Below are 23771 nucleotides of genomic sequence, written 5' to 3' on the forward strand. Positions count from 1 at the left end.
CCATTTCCCTGCTGTAACATAGACGTTGCTGCTTTCAAAGGCCATCCCCAGGGCTGCTGAGAGGATGGATGGGGCAGGCAGGTCTTTTACTGCTCCAAGCTAATAAATGCAGTGTGCTCTCTGAGGCTTCAGGATTAGGGATCCAGCCACGGTGGCTTGTGATCTGAACATGTGCTCCCTTTTCATTTCTTTCCAGGGTGGATCTGGCCAGCGCAATCAGCCAAGCACCATGCAGCAAAAGTCTCAGGCTACCAAAACCGCCTATGGCACTTCTCCATACTGGACAAACTAAAACCCAAACAAGGAAGGGGGGGAGGTAGGGGGAGTCTGAAAGAAGAAAAAGTCGATGCCCATTCCTGGAACTATTAGGAGAAAAAGTAACTGCTCAGCCAAACGTCTGTGCGGGGAGAACTGCAGCCAGCCATCCTTCTGTGGCGCTCGCCCGCTCCCTCTGAGTTGCTGTTGTATGTAATATATTTATGTATGTATTTGTAAATGTAATAGAGCCTAAATGTGGTTTCTGCATCTTTGCAGCCTGTTTTATTTTCTTTGTAGGGAGAATTAATTATTCACTTCCATTCTGCACCAGGGCATCTTCCTTTATTTGTTTTTGTTTAGCTCTAAGGGCTTTATAATCTGTCAAAAGACAAACTGTGCCATTTCTGTTGAAGAAAGAGCCCATTTATTTAACGCAGTTCTTAATTCAGGCAGATGAGAAGGCCTGGTCCAAAAGACAAATCAGGGGTTCTGTCTCCTGTGGGTTTGATTTTTTTTTTTTTTTTTTTTCCCCCCCTTTCAGATGTAGCCATTACTTTTTTTTTTTTAACTGTTTTGTGGGCCCTCTCCCTTCTTTTGTCCCCTATCTCCCTCCACCGCCGCTGGTGTGGAAGACACACTCTCGTGGACAGTTTTGTTACCGTGGCCACGAGCTGCAGCAGCATCTTTTTATTTCACAATTTTTAAATAAATAAATAAAAAATTGACAGGGTTTTTTGTTTCTCTAGCAAGAGATGTTGGATGGCTCAGTCAGTGTGTCCTGGAACCTCCTTTGCATCATTAGAGGCAAAACTACGTAGCGGTTTCTTAAATAAAAATATAAGCTGTCTCTTGTTTCTTTTCGTGCCCCAAGCTGCCCCTGCCCAGGATACCCAGAGCTAATGGATGGAAACTTCATTGTCCTGCCCCACTTTTTTTTTTTTGTAAAAGACTGATGGAGGAAGCTCTTGGTCCTTCCTGTCCTGCACCAGTGTGGTGAATGTTTTAGAAGTTTCATTTCTTTTTAGCCCTTACTCCACCTAATAATAAAGATCTAAGCGTATAACTGGTGTTTGCTGTCTCCATTCACAAAGACTCAAGGAGCAGCTGCTTTCTAAACCCCTTCCCATTCCCTCTTCTGCAGACAGGGGGATGAGATAGTCAGCAGGGCTGAGGGGTTTTGGGGGAAAGGGGTGTCTGTGCCTTCCAAGTGCCTGTTTAGAATTGAGTAGCAAGCTGGATCCCTGCTAGTTAAGCCTAGTGGCTGTAAAGGGAGTTTAGAGGGGGGCACGGTGAGATCTATGTACCTCATCCTGGAACTGTTTAGCTGGCTGGAGCCTGTTGCCCTACAGCCCCATGTAGTAGAAATAGCAGCTCCTTTCTTCATCATATTATCTCCTTCCTTTTTCAGTAGATGGCCATCAGGCTGCTTCTCTCCTTAGCATTCTACTCCCCCAGAAATGTATAGTTGATACAGCTGTTGGGTAAAAAAAACAAAACTGCCAGTGTCCAGGGATCAATCTTCCTTTAATCAGAGGGACAAATGCAAAAGTGGCCCCAGGTGCCACCACATGCAGTGATATCTCTAGCCAGTCTGCATGCACTGAAGCCAGTGGTAAGGAGGGATAGAGAGGAGCTGCCTTCCAATGCTCTTTTTAAAGAAAGTAAAAAGGACAGTGGGGCTGAAGTTTCAGGGAGAGGTGAAGTCACCAGAAATGTGACTGGCTTTTTTCACAGTGGGGATCAGTACTGCCATCTTTCTCCCATGCTAGGGTGTGGAAGAGCAGTTTCCTCTGCCCCAGAGTCTAATGCAGCTCTTAGTGTTGCCTTTAGCTCGGATCAGAGCAGCCTCTGCTGGCTGTAGTTCTAAGCAGAGACTTGCCTGACTGCTAAAACGGAAGCTGGCCATAAATTGAATATGGCCAGAGTAAGCAATGAATACAGAAGACTTACCTACTGAAAATGCCAGCAGGTTATCTTGGAAAATGGCTGTCAGCCAAATGTCCTGTCAAGGTTGAGCTGCAAATCCCCTGAGGTGGTCCAAAGTGGGCTGCCTTTGCCTGTGTGCTGAAAGCCACTGATGACACCATTGAGTGTGTTCTGCTTACAGCTGGGTTTAGGAACTTCCTCGGGCCCCATGTATAACTGAGGAATGACACTTTGGCTTGGGGTTTTCATGTTGGCTTCAGTAGGATCATCTCTGTGATTTATGTACTGCTAGAGTGCAGGACCACTTAGTGCAACAGCATTTTGCCCTCTGTGAGCTGCTCCTGCTGGAATTCAGGGCAGCACAGAACCACCCAGACATCAAGTTCCTTTGTAGGACACCTTTAATGCTTCCCTGGGCGAAGGCAACAGGCCAGTTTTCTTGCAGGTGCCTCAGGCTAAGGAAGAAGTAATGCATCTCCTTTAGGAATATTTTAAACAATTTTGGGGTCTAAACTTCAAAGGCTACTCAAGCCTGAAAACTGCTTTTCCTTCAGGCTGCCTAGTTAAGCTTTTCTGCATCTGTTTCTAGTATGAAGCAGAAATAGGTCTTGGGGATAGGAAATTCTTTCTGGACTTTTAATAGAATACCCAGAGACTGGGAAACACTAGAAACATCCCATTTATTTTTTGCTGGGGGAAGAGTGAAGGAGAGTTACAGCAAGCGATGCAATATTGTCTCTGAACTTTGAGGCATTGGACAAGATTTTTGAAGTATGTGACCTAAGTTAAGTGGGGTTCTTAGGCCTCTATGGAAGGTGCACAACAACTCTGTAGGCCAGCCTGTGCTCTAAGCACCATTTACAAGCACTAACCCATACCTAGAGGGCCAAGTTTCACCCATTACTAAGTGTGGCTTCAGGAAGCTTACTCAGAGAGAGACCAGGTTTGCTCTTCCAGGGCTGTTACTGGTACAACCACAGAATCATTTAAGAGTAGGGAACCTAGGCACAATGAGTGAGGAGAGGTCTCTGAAGGTATTTGTTTGCTGACCGAACTGTAGGCAGGTGCTGGAAAGAACAGTTTGAGTCTGTACACCCAAACAAGCAGGAATAGGTGACTCAGTATGGTTTAACAGATTTGTGAAGTGGGGCTATGTATGGACCAGCTTCTCCCATGAAGGGTCAAGCCTTCCCTTGTCAGAAGCATGAGGTGCTTTTAATCTACAATTCCAGCTCAGATTTTAGAGTTAGTTAGCTAGCATTAAGATGGGCTTGTTCATTGATTAGCTGGATCTGCAGAGACCAGCTTTGCCAGCAGTGTGGATAGTCACCACAGTGTATAACTCTAATTGCTACAGAGAGTTTCTCATGGTATGTGTACACTGCAGTTGGACACTCAAGCTAAGGGGTTATTTAATTGCACTGTAGATGTTTGCTGGGTCCTAGAGCTGGGATTCAGCATGGGCTGTCTACACTGCCAATAAAAACCCACAGCTGGCCTATAGCACTCAGCTCAGGTTCATAAGGTGTTCAGCTGCAGTGTAGACAGAGCTGAGCTGGAACCTGCTGCCTTATGTTAGTCCTTGACATTAGTACTGAAAAGCACTAGTGGCACCTGTAGCACTGAGCTGCCTTATCATCATCTCTTCGCAGTACAGGCTTTGGCCAGGGCTAGTCCCCTGAGCTCTGGAGAATATGGAAGTGAGATGGGTGGGTTGAGGCCCTGCAGTCCGTTCCTGAAAGTAGCACTCACCTGCAATCCTTTACCAGTTCTGCATTGACTGCCTGCACAGCTGTCTTTCTCAGTTCCTTGTGAGCTGCAGCCCTGCTCCCCCTGCAATACTCTTATAAGCTCCAGCTGGAGGAGTAATAGGCCCTGGGGCAGCTTGAACTGGTGCAGAAATAAGCTCCTTTCCTCTAAGGGCAGGATCAGTGCTGTTGTGCACCACCCTGGCTGCCTACACAGTGATTTCTCTATTGTTTAATATCCTGGCAGCTGGAGGACTGGCTAGCTGCTTTCCAGTGACTTGTCCCTTTCTGTCCCCAGACAGCCAACTTCCCCCATCATTCAGCAGGCTCATTGGAGCATCACTACTGAGCAGCCTCACTGGCACTGGTAGCAGGAAGGGTATTTCAATAATGGTTATTCAGGGGCCTTCCGCTAGGTGAGACTACAAACAATCAGCTTATTTACCCACCTTCTAGCACTTTACTGACAAGAGCTATTCAGAACCTTGGGCAGAGTTGGGATTAATGTTTTCCAAATCATCCTGTCACCATAAGACTAGGGTCCAGAAGAATCTGTAAAAGGTGTGAAACTTAAGTTTATGAACCAGAGACGCTAAAGGTGGCAAGTATCTTTTAGTTGCATATTCCACTTAAAGTTAGTGTGGGATCATTTTCTCTCCCTCTTATGGGGGTTTGTACAGACACTGGCCCTGCACAGGGAATATTTGCATCAGAGGGTCCACAGAGGTGCTTTGGCAATGCTAGAGTAACAAAAATGAAAGGAGAGCAGCATTACACAGTTGGGGTGAGACTATCCAGTCTTTACTTTCTGTTGTTGAGATTTTCCCCATATACAAATTCATACTTGCCTTTGGCAGGTGTCCCCTTCCAATACACAACCATTAGGAAAGAGTTAAGGCCTTCCTTAGCTTGGATACCAATCCAATGTGTCCAGGCCAATGCAGTGCTAGTGGCCAGCCCTTCCAGGCAGTCATGCCAGGACCACCTTCACCCAGCTCCACTCACACTGAGGTGCAGCACCCTTAATAGTGGGAGTACTGCTTGCTGAAACAAAGTGTACTGCCAGTCAGGGCAATTCACCATTCAGTAAGTTATTTTCTTGTCATCGGAAGAGGGTATTTACTAGAGGAACTGTGTGAATTGGCCCTGATCTAATTTTAGTCCTACTGTAGGATTTGTCTATTCTAACATCAGCAAATACTAGATCAGAGGGGAGGGGAATAGGGAACTTGATGTTTAGAACAGTCAGGCTAATCTGACCCAGCACACACCTGTCCATGAGGCCTGCCTTCTTCAACCAGGTCTTGGCTTAAGAGCTGACAGAGTACAGGTCACTCCAGTAGCTGTTTTAAGTCCATTTCCACTAAGCAAATAGGCATCAAGATCTGCTGTGACCACTAGCACCAGGTTTCAGTGTGGTCATGCTTTGCTCCCACTGAAATCAGCAGCAAAGCTTGTTACTTCAATGGGAACATGCTCAGGCCCTGTATAAAGCAAGACACATTTAGGCAATTGAGACATTGGATTAATTCCAGTCCAAGAAAAAACCTGGACACCCTATATTACTAAGCTTTATTTTATAACAAGCTAAGTCCTCCCTCTGTCAGTTAAATTTACCATTTTCACTTCATCCTGCCTCAGTGGGGGGCTGGACTAAATGACCTGAGGTCCCTTCCAGCCCTACATTTCAGCTATGCTAAGAGTAGTTCAATACTTTTCATACTGTAGCTCGGGCCCAAGTGACAGTTTCTCCATACTGCTCTGGTCTTTCCTAAGACCATGCTTGGGGCAGGTAGGATTTTCCCCACCCCAACATTAATGCTAAAGGCTAGCATTTTGGGAGCAGGGTCTATACACAACCATCGAACACTGGGTGTTGCTGCTCTGAAGGACAGACAGAACCTCAGCACCCCTTCAAAGAGCTGGCATTCAGAGCTTTTAACATATGCAACAAAGTGGTCTAGTTGACAGGGAAGTAACAATACACAGATATTTTTATTTCACATTTTATTAGTAGACAGATGTGCAGAAAAGACAAAATAAACTATTGAAAGGGAAGACAACACAAAATGCATCAGTTAATCCTTTCTGGTAAATTATATTGAAGGGGGAAAAAATAAAGGAAAACATCCAGGATTTTCAGCTAAGAAAACTACTAAGAAAATCTAGTGCACCCTGCTGGTCTCAGAATGGTTGAAAACTGCACTTGAATTATAAATGTAAACAGTCACCATTGGTTGGGATGGGAGGTAAGAAAATACACAGGTCGGGTAAACATTTTTCCTCATAATCTCTTAAATAGTTTCATAGTCATACTTGGGTGGTTTGTATCTTGAGAAGGGAACCAGCAAGTCAACAAGCAATGACGCTGCAGGGGACGGAGGGGGAGAGACGTTAATCTGGCTAATGTAGGAACTCTTGGAACAGGCTTTTTAACAAATAAAATAAAGGGTAACAGAAGAATCATGATAACGCATCTTACAACACCAAGCTTGAGAATACAAGTCACTGGAGAGTATACAGTGAAGACGGTCAAAGTACAAGGGAAAGATCCTGAAAGATGCAGTATCCTCTTTTCAAACCAAGTCATCAGCACAAGTGGTGTTGCATTGATTGGGTTGTTTGTTTCCCTGTCTTAAGTCACACCCATCCCCTTCACCACCATCACTACACCAAAAAGGAGTGAGAGGTTAGTTTCCCTAGAAAGCACCGACTGCCTCAGAGGGAATAATTATTCTCCTAAAAACTATTCCCATGAAGGAGTTCAAGGGATATGCACTCGGTTCTTGCCATCTAATTGCACTGCGTACATTCCTATAGGTTTTTTTAAGAAGCTAATACACCACAGGTGCTTGATCTGTAAGTATACATTTCTGGCTGAAACTGTTTGCCTTAGTGGTAACTGCACTACACGGCTCATGCAGAAGTCCCATTTGCTCACTCCGAAAGTGCTGCAGGGAAAAGGTTCCCCATTCCTGGATAGGATGGTGGGCAAAGCCTCCTGTGACTCAGCAGAACTCAATGTGACTGCTTAAGGAAAGGTACTGACTAGTGCCCAAGGGAATGCCAGGCAGGCAGGCAGACTGAGGTCCTTGTATCTGGCGTGAGGACATGGGTGGAGGGATGCAAGTTTATGTAGGAGGCTGCCTTTAATCAATAAGGCACAACAAGGTGCTTTTCCTGGTCATGCCTTGGGGCACAGGGAGGGGGTTTCCCCACCAGCAAGCTGGTGCCAATGTCTCATATACCATGTTCTGGAATGTCTTGATAGGATCACACAGTGGAGCCTTCAGAAAGAAAGTCACATTTTCCTCTATCAACAAAAAAGGCTTTAACCAACATTTTCAAAAAACGTATGAAGTGAATCCTGCATTTCCAGTTCCTGGCATAATTTTTCTGCTCTTTCCTTGTAGCTGAGGCTGGACTGCTTTCAACTCCAAACAGCTGGCACCTTACTTCAGTATCTTATTAAAAAAATCAGCTCCCAGCCCAGGGGACACATCTGCTCTTGTGATACCAGGACGTCACAGCCCTTCCGCTCACAGATCCAGCACTCCCAGCTTTCACTTTATTAACAAGTTGGAAGGCTTCCCCAGCCAATCAACTCTGAGGAGGCAGAGTTAGTGAAGGGTGGTGACATGCCACTGGAAACCCTGAGGACAAGGGGGCAACCAAAATGTCATTAAAGGAGCCTGTAAGGGCCTAATGCAACAGTCCTCACTTCCCCTACATAGGCAAAAACTCCCACTGAAGCCAGAACAGCACAAGTCACTCCACACCACTAGACTAGGTTCTTGAAGCAATTCGAGGCTCAGTATACTTGAAATGCTGTCCTAATCAGTAGGCAAAAAGTAGTCCCAAAAGCCAACTCAGGGTGCCACACTGCAGTCAAATCACAACAGTGCTTTATAATGGATTTGTGATGTCAACCAGATTAAGCAATCGAATTCTGCCAGGGGGAAAATAAGCTATTTTCCCCTCCTCAAAAAAGTCTGAGGATGATAGGTCAGATCTTCTGCCAAAAGCTCCCCAGCACATGCAAAAGATTGAGTGGCTGAACTGCCTGAATTTTGCACACCACCCAATGAACATGCTGAAAGCCTAGCAGCAGCTATTTCTAATCCTGGTTTGCAGAGCTCCCTTCAGCCATCTGGGTCCATGCACTTTGACACAGCTCTTCAGCCGTGAACAAGTTGGCATCAGTATTTGAGAGCTACGTGACCACAATGAAGCTTGTCACCAGGATCCCCTTTCCCTCTCCAGTAGTGAGGACAGTCTTGGTTTGATGGTCAATTCAGAAAGTCTGCCCACCGATAAGCACGGGGAAGGCCAGACTGATATTTCTAGTTCTTGTGAACGCATTGTTGCGCAAGGGAATTTTGGACTCTTGTGTCAAGGCCCACAATCTACAGCAACAAGTCTTGAGGGGCCTATCATTTGCCAACTCACAACTAGTCTTATCCATTTAAACAAACAAAAAGGTAGATGCTAAGTCAATAGTAGGCATTTGGGGTGCTGAGAAGAGCAACTGGCAGCTACGACTAACACAGACTAAACTCTCCAGAGGCGTAGTAATTTATTGAAAACGGTAGATTCTAGACACTGAACATATGCTCCTAGGATTAATACTGGCTGACTAAACCTGCCACCACTTTTAAAGGTGGCCAACTTTGCATTCTGAAGCAGGAGAGGATTTAAGTTGGTATTTTCACGATTCCCTCCCAACAATGGGAGCCAGCAGCAGATCTCAGCAGCATTCTAATAAACGGCATAGTGACTTCTAAACCCCAACCAGTCTGAAAAATAAATAGCAACCCAGGGCTCAGTTGTACAGATGTGAAGTGTTAAGTGTTTATTTTAGGGTTCATATCATACACTTGGTAAAAAGGCAGCTGATTCTGCCCTCTGGGCGCAAGGCTCCAGGGGCTGTCTACTTCCCAAGTAGAACAGGCTGAAAAGGAATACTGTACCTTTCAGTAACACATTCCATCAAGCTCAACACACAGTAGCTTACACTCTCCGCCCCAAGCCTTGAAAAAAGGAAAAAACCACCACCACCAAGCTACACAAATGTGCACACACTATTATTGTAAATGGAGCAGCTAAACCTTGGCAATTTGCTTTTTTGTGTGGTTTTGTTTTTTCTTCCCAGTAAATGCAGCACTTGTGAACTCCAAGGACCCAACTTCAATGGGTTTGTTCCAGCTTTAAATACATTAAACATCTCGATGCAAGGCTGTGTTTAATTAAAGTATTTAAACACAGACCAAACCTGTTTCACTGTGAACGTTTCGTAGAGAAGCGAGAGGGGGAGTTTCTTTCTTAAAAAAGAAATCATAATGCAATGATGAAAGGGTTAAGAATGCAAGAATTCAGACATTCTGTGAAGGGTCTCTCTCTCTCTAAGAGGTCCATAAAAAAAGAGCAAACAGAGATCCGTACAGCAGGAGACAAGAGTTTGTTGTTGATTTCCCCCATGTATTTTTTGCTGGACTGTTGCTAGGTTACCACTGCTCCCTTTTGGCCTGAGTTGGCAGGGCAGTACAGGGGCATGTAGGGAGCAGGTCACGATTCTTCGTTGCCAGAATCATCATCGTCGTAACACTCGGCATCTTCCTCCTCCTCGTCTTCATCATCAATGTCGTCATCGTACAAGTCGTCATAAAGCAAATCTGAACTGTTGTCATTGGAAGGCACTTTAGTTTTGATGCAGTACTCTGCCAGTGTAGTGGGGACCTTCACGCCATCCTTTTCTGCCTCAGCCTTGGTAGCCAAAACCTGTTTCCTGCAAGGTAGAGAAGAGAAAGCAGCAATGTGATCACAGGTTCAGCCATAGCTTTCCCTTCCAAGACATTTGCAGAGCAATCTCCAAGAACCAACATAAACCTCATCCCTGGCCCAGAGACAATGAAGCCATTTCAGTCTGTGCATTCCACAGGAAGCCAGCAGTTGAGTCAAAAGTATAGCAAGTGAAGCTAACACACAAGTTTGTTTTCCTCCAGTCACTAGCGTGGGGTTGCTACAAATTGTTACCAGTCCCAGGAAACTCTTCCAAAACTCCAGCAACACAAGATATTGGACCTTAAAATACACTATTAGTGACTTGCATAAGCCAGTTACAGGTAGAATGTTTGATTCATTGCATTAATCAATCTTCCTCCTTCCAAAAAGGGGTCCTTAAAAAAAGAGGGGGGGGGGGAGAACAGACATCAGGTGGTTTCTTCTGGAGGCCACAGTCTCAAAGTTTCTCCAAAAGCATTTAAGTTCCACTAAAAATTTTATCCAGCTATACTTAGGATGGCATTTTCAGACATGCTTAGCACTGCTGTGCTCCCACTGAAATAAATGCAAACAGAGCTGAGTCAATGCCAAGTGCTTCTGAAAATTCAGTCTAACTAAATGTTGGCTACCTTGAGCTACAGCTATCCAATCCTTTCTAGTAACACTGTTTGGAAGCCATTATGGTGTGTGTGTAAACAGTTTCCTCTTACAGAAATATGTATAGATTAACCAGCTGATAATTAGGGTTCTGCCTTTAAGAGAATGCATCACTCTCCCAATTACAGTTGGCCATCCGCACATTTCACTGAGGAAAGGGTTGGTGGTGTCAAAATGAGACCATGACATTTTACCCTAACACCTGGTGAGAGTTGGAGCTATGACTGCACATGGACAGAGGATCTTGCTCCAACACTTATACAACTATGAGGCTGATTTAACGATTGGAAGTAGTCAGCTCTCATCCAGAACTATCAACGTATTCCTAAAGTGTGCCCTAAATAAAGTGCTGGCTCCATGCAGGTCTAGTCGCTACCACCTAGGGAAGGGAAAATCCTCCTGTAGTCAAAAAGGCTCTTGAAAGCTTACTGACAGAAAGGGCCTTACTGTCTTTACAAGGGTTCTTCAGTAACTAGTGAATTGACAGAACTAGGGACTTCTAAGAATCACTAAACGAAAGACAGGCAGGATTTTAAACAGATGCTTCAAGCTCAGGAACACACACTGCAGATTGTTAAGTAAGGTTACATTACAGAAATAAAATTTAAAATACAAGAGGGTCAGGAGTGCAATCTCAAGTGAATTCATTAAGCATGTGTAATTAACCATTCACCAAGCCACACAGGCAATGCGCAAAGGGAAACAGTGATCCAGATGGGGATTTGTTAGTGGCCAAGGGACTTTGTATGAGTATTATGCCAGAACAATCTGACAAAGAAAAGCAGTCAAAAGATATCTTGCCCTTTTTTGCCAGCAGTCAGCATCAATAGCACACTAAGGGTGTTCTATCAGGGGCTCCTGCCACCAAGGCAGAGAAATGGCTTTAAGATTACTTTGGCCCTAAGAAGGTTAAAGTTAACAGCTTTCAGAGAGAGGTTAGAAGTGACAACTTATTTATATCTGCAGTGTTGGTACCAGGATATCAGAGACATAAGGTAGGTGAGGTAATACCTTTCATTGGACCAAACTTGGAGAGAAAGAGAGAAGCTTTCAAGCTACAGACAGAATTCTACTTCAGGTTTGGGAAAGGTACTCTGTATCACAGCTAAGTACATACAAGATGGAACAGATCAGTGCAGGAGATATGCTAAACAAACAGAAGTTGGTCCAATCAATTAAAAAACAAAACATTTATGGGAATCTGATGTAGAATCCTAGAAATGCAGGGTTGAAAGGGACCTGAAGAGGTCACCAAATCTCACCCCCTGTGCTGAGGCAGGACCAAGTACACCTAAGCCACCTTGACAGGTGTTTGTCCAACCTATTCTGAAAACCCTCCAATGATGGGAATTCCAAAGCCCCCCTTGAAAGCCAGAGTTTAACAACCCTTGTAGTTAGAAAGTTTTCCTCTAATACATAACCTAAATCTCCCTTGCTGCAGATTAAAGCCCATTACTTCTTGTCCTGCCTTCAGTGGACATGTATATCACCATCTTCTTTATAACAGCCCTTAACATATTGGAAGGCTTATTAGGTCTCCCCCCAGCCCCCGTCTTCTCTTCTCAAGACTCAACATGCCAAGTTTAACCTTTCCTCACATGTCAGGTTTCGAAAACTGTCATTTTTGTTCTTGTCTTCTGGACACTCTCCAATTTGTCCCCATCTTTCCTAAAGTGTGGTGCTCAGAACTGGACACAGTACTCCCACTGAGGCCTCACCAGTGACAAGCAGGATAATTACGTCCTGTGTCTTACACACAACACTCCTATTAAAACAACCCAGAATCGCTTGTATTGCGGCTGCATCAAGTTGTTGGTTCATTCAATTTGTGATCCAGATAACTCCCAGATTCTTCGGCGATACTACTACCGAGAGTCTAGACAGTTATTCCCCACTGTGTAGCTGTGCATTTGATTTCTGCTTCATAAGTGCAGTACGTTGCACTTGTCTTTATTGAACTTCATCTTGTTGATTTCAGACAATCCTTGAATGTGCCTAGGTCATTTTGAATTCTAACCTTGTCCTTGTATTTGCAAGCCCTCCCAAATTTTATAAGGACACTCTCCACTCTATTATCCAAGTCATGAATGAAAAAATATTGGCTAATACTGGACCCAGGACTGACCCCTGTGGGACAGCACTAGGTATGCCCTCCCACTCTGACGGCAAGCCATTGATAACTGTAATCTTTCAATCACTTGTGGTTTAATTTAAACTTTAAACTGTGTGCACATTTCCTATGTTGCTTAGGAGAATGACACGTGACTGTCAAAAGGTTTACTAAAAATCAATACATATCACATCTACAGCTTCCCCCACAGCCACTAGGCCTGTAACCTTGTCAAAGAAGGAAAGTAAGTTAGTTTGGCATGACTTGTTCTTGACCAGTCCATGCACGCTATTCCTTATAATGCTATTACCTGCAAGGTGTTTAGTATCTGATTAGCGAATATTTTGTACTAATCTTCCCAGGTATCAAAGTTAGGCTGGCTAATCTAATTCCCTGGATCCTCTTTGTTCCTGCATTTTAAATATCGGTACCATGTTTGCCTTTCTCCAGTCTTCTGAGACCTCACTCATCTTCCAGAACTCATGGATGATAATTGCTAACAGTTCTGAGATTGCTTCAACTAGTTCTTTAAGTAAGTATTTTAGGATGAATTTCATCAGGTCCTGCTGACTTGAATGCATCTAACCTAAAAAGACAGTTACTCACCTTTGGAACTGTTGTTCTTCGAGATGTGTTGCTCATATCCATTCCAGTTAGGTGTGTGAGCGCCGCGTGCACATTCGCCAGAAGATTTTTACCCTAGCAACACTTGGTGGGCCGGCAGGGAGCCCCCTGGAGTGGTGCCGCTATGGTGCTGGATATATACCCCTGCCAGCCCATCTGCCCCTCAGTTCCTTCTTGCCAGCTACTCCAACAGAGGGGAAAGAGGGCGGGTTTGGAATGGATATGAGCAACACATCTCGAAGAAAAGTTACAAAGGTGAGTAACCATCTTTTCTTCTTCGAGTGCTTGCTCATATCCATTCCAGGTAGGCGATTCCCAAGCCTTACCTAGGCGGTGGGGCCGGAGCGGAATGTAAGACCGCTGAGCCAAAGGCGGCATCGTCTCTGGACTGCTGGACCAATGCGTAGTGCGATGCAAAGGAGTGGATGGAAGACCAGGTAGCTGCGCAACATACCTCCTGGATGGGAACATGGGCCAGGAACATGGCAGATGAGGCTTGAGCCCGAGTAGAATGGGCGTTAAGATGGCCAGTTGGGACATGAGCCAAGTCATAGCATGCCCGGATATAGGATGTCACCCAAGACGAAATCCATTGGGAAGAGATTGGCATGCCCGTCATACGCTCTGCCACAGCTACAAATAGCTGAGGCGAACGTCGGAAGGGTTTGGTACTCTCTACATAAAAGGTGAGAGCCCTGCGGACATCTAGCGTGTGCAGTTGTTGCTCCCAACTTGATGAGTGCGGTTTTGGAAAAAAGAATCGTAGAAAGATGTCCTGATTAACGTTGAAGGCAGAGACCACCTTAGGGAGGAATGCCGGGTGTGGTCGCAGCTGTACCTTGTCCTTGTAGAATATCGTATACGGGGGATCCACAGTCAAAGCTCAAAGTTCCGAGACTCGCTTAGCCGAGGTGATAGCGACGAGGAAGGCTGTCTTCCAGGACAGGTACAGCAGCGAGCATGTGGCTAGAGGCTCAAAGGGAGGACCCATGAGCCTCGCTAATATGAGGTTTAGATCCCAGATAGGGGTTGGGCACCTGACCTGAGGGTAGAGCTGCTCCAAGCCTTTGAGGAATCTGGAAACTATAGAGTGAGAAAAGATAGAACTGCTATTTTCCCCAGGATGGAAGGTGGAAATAGCTGCAAGATGCACCCTTATCGAAGAGATCGCCAGGCCCTGCTCCTTGAGGAACAACAAACAGTCCAAGATAATGGGGACCGATACACCTTCTGGGATAAAGTCATGCTGGGCGCACCAGTGGAAGCAGCACTTCCATTTGGCAAAATGTGTCATCCGCGTGGAAGACTTTCTGCTTCCCAGCAGCACCTGCTGCATTGAGGTGGAACACCACAACTCTGATTGGTTCAGCCAGACAGCAGCCATGCTGTCAAATGAAGGGACTCCAGGTCTGGGTGGTAAAGTCTGCCAAAGTCCTGCGTTATGAGGTCCAGGCAGACTGGCAGAGGGATCGGGTCTGCCAGAGAGAGGTCGAGTAGCAGGGTGTACCAATGCTGTCTCGGCCATGCCAGAGCGATCAGTATTAGCTGGGCTCTGTCCCTGCGGAGATTAAGGAGAACTCTGTGGACGAGATGAAATGGTGGGAAGGCATAAAATAGGTAACCTTTCCACGGAATTAGGTACATGTCCAAGAGGGAGCCCAGGGAGCAACCTTGAAGGGAGCAGAACACCTGGCATTTCCTGTTCTCTCTGGAGGCAAAGAGGTCTATGTGGGGAAAGCCCCACTTCCGGAATACAGAATGGAGAATGTCCGGACGGATGGACCACTCATGCGACGGGAAGGATCTGCGAGTGTGTTCCGGACTCCTGGGAGAAAGGAGGCTACCAGGTCTGTTGAGTGGGCTATGCATAAGTTCCACAGTTGAATCGCCTCCTGGCAAAGGGGGGAGAACCGTGTCCCTCCCTATTTGTTTATGTAATACATGGCCATTGTGTTGTCCGTGAACACAGCAACACAACGGCCCTGTAGATGACGCTAGAATGCTCGGCATGCTAGTCAGACTGCTCGCAATTCTCATATATTTATATGTAACGTCAACTCCCGAGACGATCAAAGGCCTTGAGTGCAAAGGTGCCCTAGGTGAGCACCCCAGCCGAGAGATGACGCGTCTGTTAGGGACGTGGAGAGCTGCAGTGGATGGAACGGCAGAGCTGCGCACACCAGGGATGGCATCCGCCACCAGTTGAGGGAGCCTAGAATGCTCGATGGAATTGTGAGTATAATGTCTATGGCGTCTCTGCCTGGACGATAGGCTGAGGCAAGCCAAGTTTGAAGAGGACGCATGCGCAGTCTGGCATGCTTTGTGACAAATGTGCATGCAGCCATGTGACCGAGGCAGCCAAGACAAGTGCAGGTAGAGGTTACTGGGAAGCTTTGAAGTCTTTGTACAAGGGAGACTATAGCCTGAAAACGAGGTAGAGGCAAACTGACTGTTGCAAGAGTGGAGTCCAGCATGGCTCCGATGAACTCTATCCTCTGCGTAGGCACCAGAGTGGATTTTTCTAAATTGATCATCATCAGGCCTAAATGCATGAATAGGTCCTTGATGGTCACATGACTGGTAACTTGTGCCTCGGAGGTCCCTCGGATACGCCAGTCGTCGAGGTATGGGAAGATATGTATTCGATGTAGGGAAGCGGCGACTACCGCCATACACTTTGTGAATACCCGAGGGGCCGAGGAGAGGCCAAAGGGAAGGACAGTAAACTGATAATGTTGATGATTCACCACAAAGCATAGATACCGTCTGTGCGGGGGGTAAACTGCAATGTGGAAATATGCGTCCTTCATGTTGAGAGTGGCGTACCAATCTCTGGCATCCAGGGAAGGAATGATGGTTCCCAGGGAAACCATGTGGAACTTGAACTTTTTAATGAATTTGTTCAGTCCTCGCAGGTCTAGGATAGGCCGGAGGCCCCCTTTTGCCTTGGGGATTAGGAAATATTGGGAATAAAACCCCTTGCCCCTTAATTCCTCCGGTACCTCCTCTATAGCCCCGATTGTAAGGAGCCTCCGAACCTCCTGCAGTAGGAGGAGTTGCTCGTGAGAGGGGTCCCTGAAGAGGGACGAGGAAGAGGGAGAAAAACTGAAGATGCTATCCAAGCTTCACTGTGCGTAGGACCCAAAGATCCGAAGTTAACTGGGACCACGCAGAGAGGAACGGGGAAAGGCGGTTGTAGAACTGAAAAGGATCCTGGGAGGCAAGTGGTACACTGCTCTCGGGCACACCCTCAAAAGTTTGATTTGGGTCCCTCTGTTGGCTTGGTGGGACCGGAATTGTTACCCCCTTGAGGTCCAGACTGACATCTGCGGTTGGAACAACCTCGTCTTCTGATAAAGTCTTGCCTCGGCCTAGGCGAGGGGTATGGGCCCTGAGGTTGGGAGCAGAAAGACCTTCTTTGAGTCTATGGCGTATGCATTCCCAGTGAACGCATAATTATGAGGTTGTCTTTTAGACTCTGAAGCCTAGGGTCTGTCTTTTGTGAGAACAAGCCTTGGCCATCAAATGGTAAGTCTTGTATAGTATGTTGAAGTTCAGGTGGCAGGCCTGACACTTGCAGCCATGATCTACATCGCATAGCTATTCCAGAGGCGACCGTTCTAGCTGCCGAATCAGCGGCATCCAGCGAGGCCTGTAGGGAGGTCCGTGCTACTCTTTCCTTCCTCCAGGAGTGCTGTAAATTCCTGGCAGGAGTCCTGCAGGACCAGCTCTGTAAACTTCCCTACCGCGTCCCAGGTGTTGTAGTTGTACCTACTCAGGAGAGCTTGTTGGTTTGCTACCCTGAGTTGGAGACCTCCTGCGGAACAGATTTTCCGTCCCAACAAGTCCATTCGCCTGGCCTCCCTTGATTTAGGTGCAGGGGCTTGTTGGCCGTGGCGCTCCCGTTCATTGACTGACTGTACAACTAATGAACAGGAAGGGGGTGCACATATAGGTACTCATACCCTTTGGAAGGCACCATGTATTTCTGTTCGACCCCTCTGACTGTGAGCGGGATGGATGCCAGGGATTGGCAGATGGTGTCTGCTCTAGCCTGGATTGAACGGATGAAGGGGAGAGCCACTCTAGTTGGTGTCTCCGCCGACAATATACTTATTACTGGGTCTTCCACCTCTGGAACTTCCTCTACTGGCAAGCTGATATTCTGGGCAACACGCCGTAGAAGGTCCTGGTGTGACCTGAGGTCAATCGAAGGTGGGCCCAATGATGACGTCCCCGCTACTACCTCATCCGGAGAAGAGGAGAATGACAGTCCAGGGACGAGTGGGTCCTTTACTGACTCCTGATCCTGTGGGACCTCCGGAGCCGGAAGATTGTGCGGGTCCAGTGCGTGAGTATGAGCTTCCTCTGTACCAGCTGGGGGAGGTCTGCTAACAGTGACCTCTGGCACGCAGTGTTCTGAGGGACCGGAGCGTGATGGACCAGCGGGTTCCCCTTGGGCTTGCTGATAAGCCCAAGGTGTCCAAAAGGACCACTGATGAGGTCCCTGGTCCGGGCCATGGGTGTGAGTATCCGAGTCCCCATATGAAGCACTGTCCGCATGGGATGAGACGGATGGATGACGAGAAGGCCACGGAGGAGCTGAAGCCAATTGGACAGGGTCTCTGCGTCCATGCAATCCTTCTCTATGCAGTACCAGAGAACGGTACCAGGAGTCGTACCGGTGCCGAGAGTGAGACCAGGACCTGCAACCAGTGCGGTGCCAGGAGGTCGACCGGTGCTTTGAATCTCCGTGCCAAGACCAGCTGCGAGAGGTACGGTGCCATGAGTGGTGCCGGGACCTGGACCGGTGCCGAGAGTATCGGGACAGTAACCAGGATCTTGAATGGTGCCACAAGTACGACTGGGAGAGCGATACCGGGACTGCGAGCGGCGTCGGGATTGGGACTGATTATGGGACCAAGAGTGCCTGCGGGACCTGGATCGCGACTGGCGACGTTCCGTGGTACCGGGTGAGGATGGTCTCATCATGGCGGGCTTGCCTAACAATTGAACAACCTGCACCGGCAGTGCCAGAGGTTGAGGCAGCTCGGGCTCCGTCAAGGCAATCAACTCCCGTGCCGTGGAGGGCACGATAAGCTCAACCACGGCGTGTGCCGGGGAGCTGATAGGCACCGGACTCGACGGCTCTTGTGAGACCAGAATCAACGGTGCAGATGACTTCGGTGCAGCAGCAGTTGGCAGTGCCAGGCGGTCTGACTTAGTTGTATGCTCTGACTGGGGCGCAGATACAGGAGCTGCAGGAGTCTTATGCTTCTTGCCCCTTGGGGAGAGAGCGCGGTGCTGGGCAGGAGTTTGGGCTGGTGAAGGCTGGTATCGAGGAGCCTTCACTGTAGTCGTGCGCTCCAGTGCGGAGGAGGCACTTGTCCCCGGTGCCGCAGTCGGTGCTGAAGAGAGAGCAGTTAGAGCTGCCTCCATCAAAAGTTGCTTTAGATGAACGTCCCGTTTCTTTTTCATCCGGGGCTTGAAAGCCTTGCAGATGCAGCACTTGTTTGCGAGATGGGATTCACCCAAGCACTTTAAAACAGGAGTCGTGAGGGTCTCCTGTGGACATCGGCCTATGACAGGCCAAGCACGGTTTGAAGCCCGGTGAACCGGGCATGGGCCCCAGTACCGGGTGAGGAGAAGGGGCTAACCCCCAATCCCCCTTAAGTATATACAATAACTACTACAAAGAACTATAGAAAATCGAACTATACACACAATAACTATAAAAAGGAGCGAATAGCTAGGGAGGTGGAGATCAGCTAAGCCACGCTCCACTGTTCCAACAACCGACACGGGCGGTAAGAAGGAACTGAGGGGCGGATGAGCCGGCAGGGATATACATCCGGCACCATAGCGGCGCTGCTGCAGGGGGCACCCTGCCAGCCCACCGGGTGTTGCTAGGGTAAAAATCTTCTGACGAACGTGCACACGGCGCACGCACACCTAACTGGAATGGATTTGAGCAAGCACTCGAAGAACCTAAATATTCATTCGCCTATTCCATTCCTCCTCTATTTTGGAATGTGTTCTTTTTCCCTTATTGATATTGTGTTGAGTGTCTGGTCATTATTAATTCTTTTAGTGAAACGGACACAAAAGAGCCATTAAACACACCAGCTTCTTGATGGCATCAGTTATTAGCTCGTCTCTTCCCCATAACTAGAGTACCTACAGTTTCCTTTATCCTTTTCTTGCTCTTAATGTATTTAAAGAACCTCTTCTGATTGCCTTTTATGTCCCTTATTAGGTGTAACTCATTCTGTGCCTTAGGCCAATATGGCTCCATCAGGAGCTCTTTAATGATCTGAAAATCAGAAAGGAATCCTACAAAAAGTAGAAACGTGAATGAATTGCTAAGGATCTCTATGAAAAAATAGCACAAGCATGTAGGGACAAAATCAGAAAGGCTTTCTATTCTTCCTGTCTTTCCTTCACATTGGAATTGTTGGCAGTTGTATCTTTAATATTGTCTCCTTGAGGCACTAATAGCTCTCTTGAACCTTTATCCCTTAGACTTTCTTCTGATGGAACCCTACCTACTAGCTCTACATCTGTTGATGGTTTGTTTTTTTTTGTTTTTTGAAGTTCACTGTTCCTATTCTGCTGCTTTCACGCCTTCCTTTCCTTAGAACCATGAAACATTTTATGAGCACTTTTACTCTAATTGCCTTCAAATTTGCAAATAATCTCTCTCTGTTGGTCAGAATCAAGTCTAACATGCTAGTTCCCCTGGTTACTTCCTCTTTCTGAAACAAGAAGTTGTCCCCAAGAACTTATTGGAAGTGTTGTGTTTTGCCATGTTGCTTTTCCAACAAGTGTCTGGGAAGATCCCATTAGTAAAGTCTCCCATTACCAATAGGCTTTGTGTGGGGGATATTTCTGTTACTTGTTCTAGAAATCCACCTCTTCTGATTTGCTGGTCTACAGTAGCTCCATACCATGAAATCACCCCTGCTGACCCTCCTGCCTCTTCTATATTTATCCAGAGACTTTCAGTTGGTCTGCCTCTCACCTTCTTTTGGACCTCAGAACAAGTGTTCTGCCCTCCCCTGCTTCCCGAAGAGGCTATCACTCTCTACACCAATATTCCAGTAATGAGACTTATCCTACCAAGTTGGTGATACCAGCTGTTCTAGTTTGTGTGCTAACTTCCAGTTCTTCCTGTTTATTGCCCATTCTCCTTGCATTTGTGTATACATCTAAGATGTTAAGCAGATGCCCCCACTGATTTCATTCATTGCTCTTATGACCCTATTGTAATTGTCCATGTCCCCATCAACATCTAGCTCTGTAAGCATCAAGCTCATCCAGAAACTATTTTAAAGTTGTTTTAAAAGGCGTGAAGCACCACACTGAATTCTTATTGCAATGTCTCCTGCCCAAACAAGACTTTACCTAATGATTTCAGCATACTCTTTGTCTTTTCCTTTACTGTCCCTCCATTTCCTGAACATGACTGATGCATCCACGTTGGCTGGAGAGAAGGTGTTGGGCTCATTAAGCAAGGAAATTACACTCAGTAGAATAGTCCTGGAAAATAAAAAAAGCAACATTAGAGGTCAGGGCAAAGCATTCATGGAGCTATGGTAGAAGTCTTGAATGTGAATTAAGACTGCCATTTTAGGAACACATTCAGACCTGAGACTTGGAATAAAGTTAGGTGCAAACTCAGAGCCCACAGCTGAAATGAAAGCAGTTAACAACAGGAGAGGATTTATGCGCTCACACCACCACTAGCCAGGAGTTTTAGAGGGATGTGTGCAGGAGAGGGGAATGGGGTGGTAGAGAACAAACAAATGTTTCACTGGAGATATTGAAGAATGAAAACGTTTGGGCCGGGGAGTTTTCCCATCCAGCAAATATTTAGGACTGTAAATTGTTCCTGTTAAGTTCTGGGATGGACCCAAGACCTTTTGAAGTTTTTCGAAGCCAAAAAAAAAAAAAAAAATAATGCCAGAGAGAGAAACCCCTCACACAGAACAGCCAATAGCCTAGTGGTTAGGGCACTCACCTGGAATAGGAAACCCAAGTTCTAGTCCTGCCTGATTTGGAGCAGGAACTTGAACCTGGGGTCTTCCACATCCCAGGTGAGCGCCCTAACTACTGAGCTACTGGCTATAATGGCAGACGTGGTCTCTGACCAGAAATTCCAAACAGGAGTCAGAAACCTTTCCCAATGAAAGTTTCATTGAACTGGTAAGTTCCCATGAGGTCTTGAGGAATCTGCATTTTCCAGTACAAAGGTGATTTATAGACTCAGACTCGTAGGTCAGAAGGGACCAATATGATCATCTAGTCTGACCTCCTGCACAAAGCAGGCCACAGAACCCTACCCATCCACTTTTATAACCACCCCTAACCCCCCCTACCCTCCTATGACTGAGTTATTGAAGTCCTCAAAAATTTGTGGTTTGAAGACCTCAAGATGCAGAGAATCCACCAGCAAGTGACCCATGCCCCACGCTGGCAGAGGAAGGCGAAAAACCTCCAGGGCCTCTGCCAATCCGCCCTGGAGGAAAATTCCTTCCCGACCGCCCAATATATGGCAATCAGCTAAAACCCTGAGCATTGTGGCAAGACCTCACCAGCCAGCACCCAGGAAAGAATTCTCTGGCAGTAACTCATGATCCCATCCCATCCCAACATCCCTTCACAGACCATTTGAGCAGGACTTATCTGCTGATAATCCAAGATCAAATTGCCCAAATTTAAACTATCCCATCATATCATCCCCTCCATTATACTTATCAAGCTTAGTCTTTTAAAGCCAGATAAGTCTTTTGCCCCACTACTTCCCTCGAAAGGCTGTTCCAGAACTTCACTCCCCTAATGGTTAGAACCTTCGTCTAATTTCAAGTCTAAACTTCCTAATATCCAGTTTGTACCCATTCGTCCTTGTGCCTACATTAGTACTAAGCTTAAATAATTCCTCTCCCTCCCTAACGTTAATCTCCCTGATATATTTATAGAGAGCAAGCATATCCCCCGGAGCCTTCTTTTGGCCAGGCTAAACAAGCCAAGCTCTTTGAGTCTCCCTTCATAATTCTGACTAACTCCATGAAGGATGCACTAGGAGATCTTCAAACCAGGAAGATTTGAAAGGAGAAAGCGTTAAAGTGCCTGTACAACCGGTGCTGAATATAATCCCCACCACACACCTGAGGTAGTGGGGGCTTTCAGCACCAGTGTGCTGTAGTCCCAGCTTTAGTGCTTAAGAGTTTATAAGATAGTACCAGAAACCTGCACAGCCATAGTCCCTGGCATAAAGAGTTTAGAGTTTGAGAACATACATATTTGCTTTTAAGAGTTTAACTGTATACACTCCACCCCAACTCACCCTAGCAACTGAATATTCATCATTTAAAGAATCCACCCAAGATTCTTTCCTAAATAGCCAAATGCTCCCAATCAGGATTAGTTTCCCATTCTGATGGGCACCCCATGCACACAAACTGACAGAGCACTGCCTGTGCCCCAAGGCTCACATTCTAGAGAAGGCAGACATGACAGTGGTGGGTGGGAGCCCAATGAAAAGTAAAATGTTCAGGGTGGTGATGGGCACCTGGCCTGTCAGTTCCATTTACTTTTACTTGTTCGTTACAGGGAATGAAAGGCAGGCAGGGAGTGCAAGGCTGGCTGCAGAGACAGAGTGGGATGTGTTTGAGGCAGACAGCCAGCTGGTAGACAAAAATAATGTCCTTAGTTCCAGTTGTAAAAGGCAGTCTGCTGATATTCAGGGGCTGCGTATGCCCAAGGAGCCAGGCTACTTGAGAAATCCCCGATGCTCCTGGGAGCTACCTCCTCCAGCCTCCAAGGAAACCCTGTTTGTTCAGCCCCAGAAGTGGGGAAGGAGATGGTAGTTGCTATGGTCTGATGCCTCCAGAGAAGGATTCCTCATACTATGGTCTGGATTCCAGGTCTTGGCTCTTTCTTGCCTGACTGCTGTTAGGGATGTCTTGGATGCCCAGTAGGTCCTGCCTGGATTCCCCCAGCCCACACAGTGCTATGGATGACAGCTGCTGGGCAACTTAAGGAGAACACAAGGCAAGAATTCTACAGTATCCAGTTACACTGTCAAGAGTGATTCTTGGTGAGCTGTGAATCAGCACAAGGCCAGTTATGTAACTCCTAGCAGATAGCCTCCTTTACCTGCAGCAAAAACAAGCCAAAAGGAGAGCAAAGCTCACTTCAGTAGGATGGATGTGTTCATAAGTGACAGTTTATTTTAAGGAGACAAGGTTCTAAACAAGACAACAAGAACAGGAAGGCCAAAAGTTAGATTTCATACAACAACCACCAACAAAGCTTAAGAGCCTGTGCTCTTGGTGCATGCACACACCTCATGACAAAGACACAAGGCAAGAAGAGTAAACTAGAAAAGACGGTTACTCACCTTTGTAACTGTTGTTCTTCTAGATGTGTTGCTCATATCCATTCCAGTTAGGTGCGCGCGCGCCGCGTGCACGTTCGTCAGAGAAACTTTTACCCTAGCAACACTCGGTGGGCCAGCAGGTCGCCCCCTGGAGTGGCGCCACTATGGTGCCTGATATATACCCCTGCCGACCCAACCGCTCCTCAGTTCCTTCTTGCCGGCTACTCCGACAGTGGGGAAGGAGGGTGGGTGTGGAATGGATATGAGCAACACATCTCGAAGAACA

General features: G+C 46.8%; 2 protein-coding genes across 5 annotated transcripts in view; one reads left to right on the plus strand and one right to left on the minus strand.

Annotated features, from left to right (window-relative positions):
* The window catches only part of UBAP2 (ubiquitin associated protein 2), a 154600-nt gene extending 153279 nt beyond the window's left edge, over positions 1 to 1321 (plus strand). For all 3 annotated transcript variants that reach the window (XM_032779853.2, XM_075066824.1, XM_075066823.1), the window contains one exon: positions 197 to 1321. In XM_032779853.2, the coding sequence (XP_032635744.1) occupies positions 197 to 292 (96 nt within the window). In that variant the 3' untranslated portion in view covers positions 293 to 1321. The remainder of the gene's footprint in view (positions 1 to 196) is intronic.
* Positions 1322 to 5908: 4587 nt separating this feature from the next.
* The window catches only part of UBE2R2 (ubiquitin conjugating enzyme E2 R2), an 87971-nt gene continuing 70108 nt past the window's right edge, over positions 5909 to 23771 (minus strand). For both annotated transcript variants that reach the window (XM_032779856.1, XM_032779857.1), the window contains exons 4-5: positions 20509 to 20643; positions 5909 to 9717 (exon numbers count right to left, since the gene is read on the minus strand). In XM_032779856.1, coding sequence (XP_032635747.1) covers positions 9498 to 9717; positions 20509 to 20643 — 355 coding nt within the window. In that variant the 3' untranslated portion in view covers positions 5909 to 9497. The remainder of the gene's footprint in view (positions 9718 to 20508; positions 20644 to 23771) is intronic.

This window comes from Chelonoidis abingdonii, chromosome 6 (assembly GCF_003597395.2).
Source record: "Chelonoidis abingdonii isolate Lonesome George chromosome 6, CheloAbing_2.0, whole genome shotgun sequence".
Classification (NCBI taxonomy): Eukaryota; Metazoa; Chordata; order Testudines; family Testudinidae; genus Chelonoidis; species Chelonoidis abingdonii.